General features: G+C 40.3%; 1 protein-coding gene across 3 annotated transcripts in view; it reads right to left on the bottom strand.

Annotated features, from left to right (window-relative positions):
- The window catches only part of KMT2C (lysine methyltransferase 2C), a 179476-nt gene that overhangs the window by 131952 nt on the left and 32114 nt on the right, over positions 1-15410 (bottom strand). For all 3 annotated transcript variants that reach the window (XM_081344870.1, XM_081344871.1, XM_081344872.1), the window contains exon 2: positions 2685-2773. In XM_081344870.1, coding sequence (XP_081200996.1) covers positions 2685-2773 — 89 coding nt within the window. The remainder of the gene's footprint in view (positions 1-2684; positions 2774-15410) is intronic.

The following is a 15410-nucleotide window of genomic DNA, read 5'->3' as shown; positions in this document are numbered from 1 at the left end:
AAAACCGCGCCCACCACAGTTCGGAAAAAGCTCCGATACGTCGCACGACGTCACGAGTTTGACATTTCTTACCTAAGGGCAACCAAAGTATTGGGTAAATAACAAAACTATCTCTGCCATGGAAGAGGCCAATTTAGCATACCTAAATTATCAATCTGATTCTTGAACTAAGTCCCATCCAAAGCCATTGTTCAACACTTCACTTTGCAAATCACAAAAACTGGGCAGATGAAGCAACATTTCTGTCTTCTTTGGATTAGGTTCCAGCTCATTCTATTTATCACAAATCCCATGCAGAGATTCAAAATGTTCAAGGGTTCCAAAGTGCATTGAAGAAACTGGGGTATCTCCAATTTCTAGTTATTCCATTCCCCATTCCTCGGTAAATTTCATACAGTTTCACATATATGCTAAACAATATGGAACAGAACTGTTTTGAACACATCTTAATTGCTACAGAGCAGAACAATAATCCCAAAGCATCACTTTTGGGAATCAACCATCCAAACGCAAAAACACAGAAATTTATTATAATATACCTCCAAAACCAAATTACACAATCAATCCAAGGTTAATAAGGCTACTAAGAGAACTACAAACAGGACTGTATTTCTTGCCCTCCATTACTTTGTAAAATTCATCTTTTTCCCAATCAAAATAAATCTAAAAATAAGTTTAACTCAAGAGTCCTTTGAGCTTTGTTAGTAACAATCTATAAATTATGGACGGACTCAATGTTGTTTGACACTGGTCTATAACTGATAATGGTCAGCTTTTATCAAAAGCAACGTAATCACTATTTCAAGAGAGTCTAGCCTGTTTTTCTTCTCAAGGAAAAAAATGAGAAGAAACTGGCACCACATAGATATTCTTCTAGATGTAGTAGATGGTTGATTAACACCGTCCAAGGAAACCATTCCATAACCAAAAGGCCATTATGGAAGCACATTAAAGTGAAGTCCAGGTCATATCAGAAATAAGTAAATGTTATCTTTGAAGTGTCTTGCAAATATGTCAGAGTGAGCCATTTAAAGGCACATCATAAACAAAGCATGCAGGCATTACCTGTTTGAGATGAAGGGGATAGATAACTCTCACACAAAGGCAGGGTTCACCCAATGCAAATGAGTATTTTTGTATAACATTCAATACAGATAGTCCTTGACTTAGGACAGGTCGGTTAGCAAACCAAAGTTACATCAGATTCCCCAAGAACTACTTGCAACCGTTTCAAAGTTACGATGACTACAGTAACCCCACAGTCATTTGCTCTTACAACTGACTGCAAGGATGCTCAGACCTGCTGGGTCCCTGCAACCACTTATCCACCCATTGGAGATCAGGCAGCTGTAGCAGGCATGAATCAGCTGGTGCTGGCAAGCCTCCATTTCCTTCTCACCCAGCAAGCAAGGAGAGGTCAAGGCAGCCAGAGTTTCCAAATTGCAACTGGTCTGATCTTCCCTTGCCTGCTGGATGGGAAGAAAGCTGAAAGATTGTCAAGAAGTGGAGCATAGGGTGCCTCAAGTGGTGGGGGTAGCCTTGGGAAGCCTCCCCTACCCCCGAGGCACCATTCTCTTATTCATTTAATTTCTGCATCAAAGAAAGCAAGGAGTGGGGTTGGTAAGTGAGGCTGTTTTGCTTAACAACTGTTGTGACATGTGACCATAATGGATAGGCACCATTAGGGTCATATCTCGAGGACTATCTGTACTCCAGGGGTGTCAAAGTGCCGGCCCACAGGCCAGATGCATCATAGTGAAACCGGGCCCACCCCACTGCCGGCAATGGCAAAAAAAGTCGCGATACGTCATGACATGTCACGTTACATTGCAAGTTTGGCACCCCTGCTGTACTCAAATAAATGATGTATGGTTTGACATCATGTCCTGATTCATACGACTGAAAGAGCCACAAATGCATGACACAACACAAGAGAACAATCCCATCAGGGCAGGATTCAGGAGTCCATCTGCATCTGAAAGAGAAAGTTCACTCTTTTGAAGACATCAAAGTTCACATTCTGGACAGAAAAGACCCCTGGCTTGAAAGAGAAGTCGAAGAGGCCATTTATGTCAAAATTGAACACCCTCCCTCAACAGAGGAGGAAAATACGACACCACCTGTCAGCAATCCCAGGAAGGTTCCACACCGGTTTACACTTGGATTCAGACAACTCTGAAGTGGCCTCAACGAATCTCAGAGTGCTAACAACCGAATGACTGCAAAGAATAGAAATCCTTTCATTCCTCACCTGTCAGTTAGAACTGAAGAACTTCTTGGATGAGAAGCGAGAGGTTTCTCAAAGGAAAAAAAACAAAAAAACAAAGTGGTCCAGTAGCCTTTTGGGGGGAAAAAACACCTTTGGAATAGAATTGCTAGGTTCACACACGACACACTGAACCAAAGTTGCCTAATGGGATTGGCAGCCCTTGCAAGGACTCCCACTTCCAACTGGGATCCAATACCAAAATGGCACTTCCAAGTGCAGCTACCATCCTGTCTCATGGCTGCTTTCAGAGTGGCTGCCAGATGTGATGCTTCTGGCCTAGCAACTCTAAAGTTCCCTTTTGCGACTAAAGCTAAAATGCTATCGACCCTGCTACCGTTTTAGCTATTCCAGTGCGTAAATTCAATTTGGACAGTTGCTAGATCTATCTGTATCAGTCCTACTCTATTTGCCTTACCAATTTCAACACTGTTTTCCGTTTCTGCTGCCTCCAATCCATCCATGCTGTCTTCATCCTCCACCGTAGGTTTTCCTCTATTTCGAGGCCTACGAAAGAGAAATACAATGTATAATATTAGGGGGGGGGAAGCACAAAATTATCCAGGAAATTATTTTTGCTCATTACAGTAATAAATTTTCTTAAACCTAAAACATTAAATCTTACCAAAACTAATGGGTGAAATGTACAACAGAGAGAAATGTTGAGGTATACATTTTCTACTTGCTCCTAATGTAACATCAGAAGCAAATAAACCACAAGTATATCCTCGACATACGACCATAACTGAGCCCAAAATGTCTGTTGCAAAGTGAGACAGTTAACTGACTTTTGCCTCATTTTATGACCTTTCGTGCTGCAGTTGTTAAGTGAATCACTAGTCATTCGGTTAGTTAAATGAATCTGGCTTTCCCATTGACTTTGCTTGTCAGAAGGTTGCAAAAGGGGATCACGTGACCCAGGGACGCCGTTACTGTCATAAACATGAGCCAGTTGCCACGCATCTGAATTTTTATCACCTGACCAGGAGGTGCTACAACGATCATAGATCGTAAGAGTGAAAACTGGTCATAAGTCACTTTTTTCAGTCCCGTTGTAGCTATGGTCACTAAATGAACTGTTGTAAATTGAGGACTACCTGTACTTTAATAAAAGAGTCTGGATCCTAAAGGGGATCCCCTCCTTTAAATAGTAATGAGCAAATCTTTTTAACAGATTTCTCCATTCTAAATAACATTGTGATCTAAACTAACTGAGTATTTATCTTTGGATCTTGGCCATATTTTAAACTTCAAAATAAGACTGCAACAATTTTATTTGATGAATAAAATATAAAGTCTTTGGGTCAATTATTAACAATACCAAGTTTAATCCAGCAATAGCACAACACCCAGTCACTTCTCAAGAGATGTGCGGCTACTGTATATAAATTAGATTAATAAATAAAAGTAGAATCTGTAGAACTTGTTTTGATACAAATATAAGATAGTACTTTTGTGCATATGCAGCTGAGATTGCTTGTTCTAAACTTAAAGCAAACAAAAATATTTACTTATATAGATTATAAACTTGAAAAGCTTTCGACTGATAAAAGTAGGTCTAAAATTTGAAACTTTGCAATATTATTGGAGACTGTAAGAAAAGTGGTGGGAAAAACATCAAAATCAAAAGGGCAAAAATTAGAAAAGACACACAAATATACTTTCCATTATCTATAATAATTCAACAGTTATCTGATATTTTCACTGGTATTTTAATTTTATAATAATTCTGCAGTTAAAATATTGATGTCAGTTATTTGTGAGAGTAATACAATGAAAATGATCGTTACAATGCTTGGTGTTTGATTTTCATTTTCATTTTTATGCAATATACACTCATGAAGCGGATATGATGATGAAAGTAAGTTCCTTTAACATAAAGAATTTAACAGCCAACCTTTTAAAAATATTCTCTGAGAGGTCCAGTAAACATGGCAAAAAATCTTTTGGTGGATTAGTGTCATCTTAATATAAAAATCCATATGCTCATTTCCCATTATCGTTCCTTTCTTTTTTAAAAAAAATATTTCACAACCTTTTCTTTATAAATTACTTTTCTTTATAAATCAATCCTGTTAGTGGAGCACGGTAGCTCACATGGCTGGGATGCTGGGGTGACGACTGACAGGCTTGCCATGTGAGGGGGTAAACTCCCATCACTTGTTCCAGCTCCTGCTAAAGCAGCAGTTCGAAAGCAGGTGACCGCAAGTAGATAGATGGGTACCACTTTGGAGGGCAGCTTAATGGGGACATGAAAGGAATCCCCAACTAGGTGCCCCTTGGGCAATAATGATGTCATCAGCTAATTCTTTCAATCTGGAAGCACTTTGGTGCTCCCAATACGACTGTAGAACCATGCACTGTAAAACACTCTAGAGCACGGGTGTCAAACTCATAACGTCACGTGATATGTTGCGACGTATCTCAACATTTTTCCCATTGTCGGCAATGGGGTGGGCGCAGTTTTGGCACGAAGCATCTAGCCCCTGCTCTAGAGGATAGATCCGAAAAAAACTTAGTTTGAATTTAATTTGCTTTTAATTTTAACTAAAGTTTATTTAATTTTCTCTCTCTAGGAAAATATTAAATGATTTTTCCCTTCTATTGCATTTAAAATTACAAATGATAACATGTTTGGATTTCTCAGTTGTCTGTAGGCTTTTAGATTTGGAAAATGATTCTATTAAAATGACTATTTGTTTTCAGTCTAAGAATCCATAATACTAAATCTATACAACATATAAATGCTATTGGGGGGAAAATAATACAAATATTTAAGGCTTATGCAGTACACTATATGAGTCTTGTAGAGTTTTATACTGCATATTAAAAATGTTTCTTAATGCTTATATCAATTTATCTAGAACAAAATTAAACTATCATGGTCTATTTGCAGATGCTTTATGGTTGATGTGACCTTTTATATGTATTTTTTCTCCTCTATCTTGCTAGTTTTGATCAAAGAAAAATCTTTATTACATGGTCTGTAGTTAACAGTTGTATGTATTTGAAAAAAAACCTTATGCAGCACTCTTATAAAACAGTCTTTCAGTTGAGGCCTTTGAAGTAAGTTCCTTTGTGTTCAGTACAATTTATTAAGGTAGGTGTGATGCTTGTAATCCTTCATGCTCTAAACACAGCATCCAATGTAAATACTTTTTTCTTATTTAAGCAGTAGAGAAATCTGTGCAATACCAATAGGTAATTCCAGATCAGTTGCAAGTTTTTTGCAATCATGAAAGATAATGAAATCATGAGAGAATAATAGGTCATTATTGCTGTGAACATTATTCAAATCTAGGAAAATATTGATATTTTAAGAATCAAATCAATAGACTCAACTTAATTCTTCCGATAAACTTAACAATCAATCCTGATTCAGAGAAAAGTGAAAATAAATAAAGTTGTATTCATATGAGAAGGAAGAAAGAAGATATATTCCAAAAGTTACAATCATATCCTGTACCTCGGAGATAATATGTCAAGATATATCACTGAAAATATTCAGTCAAAATTATGAAGACCACACTGATGTGTCTCCTATTTTTCTATTTCCTCATTGTAAAAATTTACAGCATGGTAATAATTGGCAGGGACAAAATTATATAGCAATTAGGGCATGACAGCAAAAGCAAACAAGTACCGAAGGTAACAAGCAGGTAATTATCACAGCAGCTTGAAAGGGGCATAATCAAATCAAGTGACATCATTCCACCTACATAATAAATGTGAAGTCCCTTTATGTCCAATGCAACTTTTACAACAGCTGGTAGTGGAACCAGTCTACTTTCCAAGTGTAACTCCTTTGACATATCCTTGTGTTAAGCTCAGAGAACTTTTCTGAAATCAATGTTTCAGATATAAAATAATAGATTTAATAGAAATAGAGGTTTAAAGATTGATATTTAATATTTGCATTAAATATTAAAATACTGCATTTCTACCTTTTTATCACACTAAAAGGTGACTACAAGGATTTTAGAGTAGCTCTTGATCATATTTTAATACTACATCCACTTCTTTTAATAGGCGGTACATGAAAACATTTCAATTGACTTTTCCTAACTGTAATGTCTAAGAATACATTTATATCTAATGAAAATCCTCTGAAGAGTTGTTATATTATGGTGTATAACTTATCCACAAAGGATTTTTCAAAACCCCTGTGAGATATAATTATACAGTCCTTTTACAATTTTAAGCACAAGACATTCCTGCAATACCTATACTGTATCCTGTTTCCATTATGGAATAAAGCCCTTATTCCCAAGTACTGCTGCTTGCTGGCCAATTTTTGTTAAATACCATGTTTCCCCGAAAGTAAGGCCTACCCCAAAAATAAGCCCTAGCTTGATTTTTTGGGGTGGGGCTAATATAAGCCCTAGCTTTGGGGCAAGGCACACACCTAAAAATCAAGCTAGGGCGGGGCGAGGAAGCTGCCCTACAACCTTGCAGCCAGACCACTCCTCACTGGCCCAATTCTTCTCAGGCATCCACAGGCCTGCAGTTTGCAGTCAGGCCTTTACAGAAGGCCACTGCAGCTGAGAACCGAGCTATGGATTGAATCCATTGCTCGGTTCTCTGCTGCAGAGACCTCCCCAGAAGGCCTGACTGTGAAATGCAGGCTGGAGCTCCATTCTGCACTGCAGAATGAAGCTTCTCCTTCGGCCGCAGAAGAAGTGGGCTGGCTGGCTGGGACTGTTGGTGCTGGAGGTGAGTGAAAAAGCCACCCACCGAAAATAAGATCTGGTGCCTCTTTTAGAGGCAAAAAAAGGCCCAGTCTTATTTCTGGGGAAATGTCGAAACTGCAGTAAACAACAGTAGACAATTTAGAGAAATTTTTTTTAAACAAAATGCTAGCTTCAGCTCAAAAGTTTCTTGTTAAGATAGTTGAAAGAAGTTTCTTTACTTCTTTTTCCTAGGTACTTGGCGCAAGTCACAACTTACAATGTTGCCTAGTAACAAAGAGAACCAGTAAGTCCTATTTTAATCTTGGGCTTTGAACATCAGCCTAAGCAACTTATTCGAAATAAGAGCAAGCTACTTGAAAACTCTCATCTACAGTGTGGGTGCATATTCTGCCTTCAGACCTGATACATTCATCCTTTCAGTTTATTAGTTCTGATATTCTTCCACTTCAGACTCCCATTTTTTCCCACATGTTCTGGAAAAAAGTCATCCAATCCCTTGAAAGTGGGGATATATTATCAGTTTTGCTTTGTTCTGTTCTGTCAAAGACATATTTATGGAAGATTCTAAGCAAGACTTGAAGATCTTCTAAATTATTGGTTTAACATTTTAAACAATACATTTCAAAGATACTGTATTTAACTACACAGATTCAAAATTTATCTCCAATCAACCATAAAGGATTTGGAATGGCCTATACAGTAGCGATTAATTATGTGCCATCATATTTGAATATTAATCAAATCTATGGAAGGGCACCAAATATGCAGCATATGTAGCAAAACCTGAAAATATTTTGAACTAGAAAAGTTCTGTAAGGAAAAGGGGAGGGGAGGAGATCCAAAAGTAACTCTATATTACAGGAAACATTTGGATGATATTATTTCTGCCCCCTGAGGTTACTATAAAAAGTACTTGACTGACAAGGTGTCCAAACATTTGTACACATAGAAGCTTATTTTGAAATTCTATACAACTATACATACTTAGTAACCAAATATTCAAATTATCAGATTTTTTTAAAAACTTTGTATCATTTCAAAATAATTTCAACTTCTTTTCATTCAGGATTCCACTGAAAGATACAATTTAAGGACACCTACATTTTTATTTATAAATTCAATATAGCAAAATCTACGATTTCTAAATACTCCATGGATAGTAGTAATTACCTATTTGGTTGACAACACTTGGATACACTATTCAGTTGGCATATTTATAAACCATTCAATTAAATCTGTTTTCCTTTTTTTTTTCCACTACAGATTTTAAAATGAGAATTCTACCTTTCTGGAAACATAATTACTGAGAGCTAATTCACAGTCTTGAAAGCAAACTGAAGTACTCACATTAGAGTGAAAGGGTTACCCCTTAAAAACTAGTTTTCAAGGTTTTTTTAAATAGAAGCTACGATTTTAAGGAATCATCACAAAGCTTCTGAAAACTACTCTAGTGGAAGTTAACTTATTATTCCTTTTAGTTTGGTTTGGGTTCAACTACTTTTTTTAATAATATTTATCGTTCTTAAAATAAAACTGAAAAAAGCAAATGAAATAAAACACATACATACATAAAAAATACATAATGTTCTTTAAACAAGTCAAAAAACAGAAAAATAAAGTATGTTACGGTAAACAGTTGCAAACACATATATAATTATCTAATGAAAACTTATGCAAATATATCCTAATACTCAAATCTATTATATTTTGTGTAAATGAATCCTTTATTTCATTGTAATTATCCATACAAAGTTTACCTCTATAAGCAATCCACCCCTGAACAGCATGTGCAACCAACTCTTCAATCTATTGAGTAAACGGGGCCACACATTTATCTTTGCAATCAGTCTTTCAGCTATAGTAAGGGCATGGAGAATCCATGCCTGGTATGGATTCAATGACAACAAATTTTGAATTAACCGTGGGTTAAACAAACAAAGAAGGATAATAACTGTTTTGGTAAACATAAATAGAACTAGATAATGCTGTAAACTCTAATGCTGATTTATACTGTGTAACAGTCATTACTATTATTTATATAAACTAAAAAAACTGCATCACAAAGAATTAATGAATTTATTATTACATAAAATTGTGTAGTCTGAAAACCATTAAAGTTTTGAAGTCTTTCAAAGTTACACTTCATTGGCTATTTAACCTAGAAATTATAACATGTTAAATTATTGTAACATAGGGTTCCTCTAAATGAAGATTATGTGTCAGATTAAAATCACCTTTGGACCTCTTTGAAAAAACCTGAGAATAGGTCCATTCAAATTCTGGGGTGCCCCAGGGCTCTGTTCTGCGCCCAGTGCTCTTCAACATCTTCATCAACGATTTGGGTGAGGGGATAGACAGGAGGGCAGAGGTCAACCCCTTAATTGTGGGGTGCCTCAGGGGTCAGTGCTCTCGCCCCTCCTGTTCAACATCTATATGAAGCCACTGGGTGAGATCATCCGTGGTTTTGGGGTGAGGTATCATCAATATGCCGATGATACCCAGCTCTTTATCTCCACCCCGAACCAAGCCAGTGATGCCCTCAACGTGATGTCCCGTTGCCTGGAAGCGGTACGGATTTGGATGGGGAAGAACAGGCTCCAGCTCAACCCGGCCAAGACTGAGTGGCTTTACGTACCGGCATCTCGACTTGTCCAAGAGGTTCCATCTTTGGTTATGGGAGGAGAGGTGTTGCCTCCCGTTGATAGGGCGCGCAATTTAGGCGTCCTCCTGGACTCACGACTCAGTTTTGAAGATCATATTGGAGTCGTGGCCAGGGGGGCATTTGCCCAGGTTCGCCTGGTGCGCCAGTTGCGCCCCTATCTGGACCGAGATGCCCTACGTACGGTCACTCATGCACTCGTTACCTCTCGGATAGATTACTGCAATGCTCTCTACATGGGGCTGCCCTTGAAGACCACCCGGAGGCTTCAGCTGGTGCAGAATGCAGCTGCGCGGGTAGTGATGGGAGCATCCTGATACTCCCATATTACACCCCTCCTGCGTGAGCTGCATTGGCTACCAGTTGTCTTCCGGGCGAGATTTAAGGTGCTGGTACTTACCTTTAAAGCCCTACATGGCTTAGGCCCGGGATACTTGCAGGACCGTCTGCTACCGGGGACGATTTCCCATCGCCCAGTGCGCTCACACAGAGAGGGCCTCCTCAGGGTGCCGTCGGCCAGACAATGTCAGCTGGCGACCCCCAGGGGGAGGGCCTTCTCTGTGGGAGCACCAGCCCTTTGGAACCAGCTTCCCCTTGAGCTTCGGATGGCCCCGGACCTCCGGTCCTTTCGCCGCGACCTCAAAACTTTTCTCTTCCATCAGGCTGACCTGGATTGATGATGGGTTTTTAAATATGTTTTAATTTTTAATTGTAGTTAATTTATTTTGGGGCTGTTATTTAATTCGTTTTTTAATTTTTGTACTGCTGTTTTTTATTGTTGTAAGCCGCCCTGAGTCCTTTGGGAGATAGGGCGGCATATAAGTCCCAAAAATAAATAAATAAATAAATAAATAGATGGGGAACTCATCAAATTTGTAGACAACACTAAGCTGGCAGGAATAGCTAATACTCCAGAAGATAGGCTTAAGATACATGAGGATCGAACACTGGGCACTATCTAACAAAATGAAATTCAATTGTGAAAAAAGTAAGGTTCTACATTTAGGCAAGAAAAACCAAATGCACAGCTGTAGTATAGGAGGTACCTTGCTCAATAGTAGTAACTATGAGAGGGATCTTAGTCCTAGTGGACAATCACTTAAATATGAGCCAGCAGTGTGCTGCAGCTGCCAAAAAAAGCCAACACAGAGCTAGGCTGCATTAACAGAGGGATAGAATCAAGATCACGTGAAGTACTAATACCACTTTACAATGACTTGGTAAGGCCACACTTGGAATACTGCATCCAGTTTTGTTCACCACGATGTAAAAAAGATGTTGAGACTCTAGAAAGAGTACAGAGAAGAGCAACAATGATGATTGGGGGACTGGAGGCTAAAACATATAAAGAACGGTTGCTGGAACTGGGTATGTCTACTTTAATGAAGAGAAGGACAAGGGATGACATGACAGCAGCGTTCCAATATCTCAGGGGTTGCCACATAGAAGAGGGAGTCAAGCTATTCTCCAAAGTACTTGGAAGGCAGGACAAGAAGCAACGGATGGAAACTAATCAAGGAGAGAAGCAACCTAGAACTAAGGAGAAATTTCCTGGCAGAACAATTAATCAGTGGAGCAACCTGCCTCCAGAAGCTGTGAATGCTCCAACACTGGAAGTTTTTAAGCCATTTGTCTGAAATGGTATAGGGTTTCCTGCCTGAGCAGGGGGATGTACTACATGACCTCCAAGGTACCTTCCAACTTTATTATTATTATTATTAAATTCAACTGCTCACTTGAGTTGACTATTATAGATACTGGAAGAGGTGATGATACAAAATACTGAAAAAAGTTCCAGTCACATCTTTATATACCTGTGGTTTTGCATACTTCCTTTGAATTTATCTCCAATTTGAAATTGTAACCTTAGTTTAAAAAAAAGTTGTGCAAGATTGTATATGATTTTCTTTTACCATTTGAGACAACACATTAGTAACTGAACAATACAAGTTAATACATCATATTCTCCAGCCTTCAGAATTATTTTCCCCCAAAGGATTTTTCATTTATCTTGAAGATATTCACCGTTACAAAATACTTCTAAAATACAAATCAGTTTATACAGGTATTCCTCGACTTATGATCACAATTGAGCCCAAAATGTTTGTTGCTAAGTGAGATAGTTGTTAAGTAAATTTTGCCCAATTTTATGTCCTCTCTTGCCACAATCATTAATGGAATCATTACAGTTCTTAAGTTAGTAACATAACTGTTAAGCAAATCTGGCTTCCCCATTGACTTTGCTTGTCAGAAGGTGACAAAAGGGGATCACATGACCCCTGCACGTGTCATAAATATGATCCAGTTGCCAAGTGTCTGAATTTTGATCACATGACCATGGGGATGCTGCAATGGTCATAACTGTGAAAAATGGTTGTAAGCAGTGGTGGGATTCAAATATGTGAACAACCAGTTCTCTGTGTGGATGCCGCTTCCGTAAGTTCATTCTGGGCCTGGGCAAAAAAACTTAGCTACTGGTTCGGCCAAACTGGTGCGAACTGGATGAATCCCACCACTGGTCCCTGCGCCCTGTGCGTTCCCACAGAGAGGGCCTCCTCAGGGTGCCACCGATCAGAGAATGTCGATTGGTGGCCCCCAGGGGGAGATCCTTCTCTGTGGGCGCTCCGGAGCTGTGGAATCAGCTACCGGTAGAGCTCCGGATGGCGCCCGATCTTCGCTCCTTTCGTCGCGATCTCAAGACATTTTTGTTTGTACAAGCTGGCCTAGCCTGATGGGGATCGGTGGGGTTGTTTTATCTTTGGTCTTTTAATTTTATCTTGGGGTTTTTTAGAATTGTACTTTTATTGTTTTTAACTAGGGCAATTGTTTAATCTCTTTTTAATGTTTGTATTTGCTATTTTATTCTGCCCTGTGAACCGCCCTGAGTCCTCAGGGAGAAGGGCGGTATATAAATGTTATTAAATTAAATTAAATTAAATTAAATTAAATAAGTCACTTTTTTCAGTGCCGTTGTATTTTGAACAGTCAATAAACGAACTGTTATAAGTCAAAGACTACCTGGTCTGAATCTGACCGATTGCAACTAAGAACCTTTACAAGGTCTTATCTCGCGATGATGAGGACGGCGAAGTCTAATTACTTCACTGCCCTCATCGTGTCCACAGATAATCGCCCGGCTGCCCTGTTTAGGGTGACTCGCTCTCTCCTTAATCAGGAGATAAGGGAGGAGCCCTTGCAGGGGCGGGCCGAGGAGTTTAGTCATCTGGCGGACAAAATCGCTCAGATCCGGACCGGTCTGGACTCTGACTGGGCAGTCTGACATGGAGGAATCGAGTGGTCTTGAGCATGTTATCAGGACTGAGTTCGATCCAGTGTCCCCCGATGACGTGGACAGGACCATGAGGAGACTGAGCTCCACCACTTGTTTATTGGACCCATGCCCCTCCTGGCTGGTTTATGCGGCCCAGGAGGAGACACGAGGCTGGTTCCAGGCAGTAATAACTGCTTCCTTGAAGGAGGGTATCTTCCCTGCCGCCTTGAAGGAGGCAGTGGTGAGACCCCTCCTCAAGAAGCCTGCCCTGGACCCGGCTGTTTTAAATAACTATCGTCCGGTCTCCAACCTTCGCTTTTTGGCGAAGGTTGTTGAGAGTGTGGTGGCGCATCAGCTTCCTCTGTTCCTGGAGGAAACTGATTATCTTGACCCATACCAATTGGGCTTCAGTCCCGGGTACAGCACGGAGACGGCATTGGTCGCGCTGGTGAATGATCTCTGGCGGGCTCGGGACAGGGGATGTTCCTCTGTCCTAGTCCTGTTAGACCTCTCAGCGGCTTTTGATACCATCGACCATGGTATCCTACTGCGGCGTCTGAGGGGGTTGGGAGTGGGAAGCACTGTTTTACAGTGGTTTTCCTCCTATCTCCTGGGCCGCTCGCAGTCAGTGTTGACGGGAGGGCAGAGGTCCGCCCCGAGGTCTCTCGTTTGTGGAGTTCCTCAGGGGTCGGTCCTCTCTCCCCTCCTGTTCAACATCTATATGAAGCCGCTAAGTGAGCTCATTTGTGGTTTCGGGGTGGGGTATCATCAGTATGCTGATGATACCCAACTTTTTCTTTCCACCCCAAACCAATCCAGTGATGCCCTCGACGTGATGTCCCGTTGCCTGGAGGCGGTCCGGGTTTGGATGGGGAGAAACAGGCTTCGTCTCAACCCTGCCAAGAGTGAGTGACTGTGCATACCGGCATCTCGGGTTAACCAGTTTGTTCCATCATTAATGATGGGGGGTGAGGTGTTACCCCCCGTTGACAGGGCTCGCAACTTGGGCGTCCTCCTGGATTCACGGCTCAGCTTTGAAGATCATATAGGAGCCGTGACCAGGGGGGCCTTTGCCCAGGTTCGCCTGGTGTGCCAGTTGCGGCCCTATCTGGACCGAGATGCCCTACACACAGTCACCCATGCGCTCGTGACCTCCCGGCTAGACTACTGCAATGCTCTCTACATGGGGCTGCCCTTGAGGACCACTCGGAGGCTTCAACTGGTGCAGAATGCAGCCGCACGAGTTGTGATGGGAGTTTCCCGATACTCCCGTGTAACGCCTCTTCTCCGCGAGCTGCATTGGCTTTCGGTTGCCCTCCGAGTGAGATTCAAGGTGCTGGTGATGACCTATAAAGCCCTAAATGGCTTGGGTCCGGATTATCTGAGGGAGCATCTGCTGCCAGCATCCACTTCCCATCGTCCTGTGCGCTCCCACAGGGAGGGCCTTTTTAGGGTACCGCCGGTGAAGGATTGCCAGTGGGTGACTCCCAGAGAGAGGGCCTTCTCTGTGGGTGCACCTGCCCTTTGGAACCAACTTCCGATGGAATTTAGAACTGCCTCCAACCTCCGCTCATTCCGCCGGGACCTGAAAACTTGGCTCTTTGAGCTGTCGGGCCTAGACTGAGGGGTTTTAATTGGGTTTTAAATGTTTTAATTTTTAAACTTTGGGCTTTAAATTTAATTAATTGTTTTAAATTTTTAACTTTTGTATGGTATGATTTTAATTGCCCTGTAAACCGCCCTGAGTCCTACAGGAATAGGGCGGTATATAAGTCAAATAAATAAATAAATAAATAAATAAATAAATAAATAAATAAATAAATAAATAAATAAATAAATAAATATTCCCAAATAATATCTCTGTATTGAGTATGGCTAACTAATATGTTAATCAAGTCTGTGTTAGAAAATATGGATTTTCCATTGAGTATATTCCTATTTAGCTTTTACGAACTTTCTGGTACAAAGACATTTCAAATCCGTTTAAGAAAGAAGTATCCAGCATCTTTATACCTTTCTATCTTCATCAAACAGATTCCACCCCATGATACTACTAAAATAGATTCCTTAAAGGCACAGCTAACAAGTGTGCTAAACTAAGCATTTCACAAAACCATGAGCTATAAAATTTTGGGTTTTTTTCTGGTGGCCTGTCTACAATGTAGAAAATAGTTTCATTAATATGAGATCATGGAGCCCAGAAGCCCCTTGGTAGGTGCTTCTGACATTAATGCAGAGGCATATACAATATTATCACAGAAAGAACAAAGCACAAATATCTTTTGTATATATCTGACCATCCTAACTGGAAGTTAAATTATCACAAAGATCACTGTTAGGCTTTACCCCAGAGTTTACACCCTTCAGACACTTAAACGCTATTATTCAACACCTAGCTTACTTTAGTTTAAGTCTCTCAAAATTAATCAGCTAGTTTAAAAACTGCACACAGACATGATGGAAGCCTTAAACACAACCACTAACTGTCCACGGTCCATAGCAAAGCCTTTACATGCAATAGAG

This window comes from Vipera berus (genome assembly GCF_964194415.1).
Source record: "Vipera berus genome assembly, chromosome: Z".
Classification (NCBI taxonomy): Eukaryota; Metazoa; Chordata; class Lepidosauria; order Squamata; family Viperidae; genus Vipera; species Vipera berus.
The sequence above is the reverse complement of the archived record's forward strand: the minus strand, read 5'-3'. Positions and strand labels throughout refer to the sequence as shown.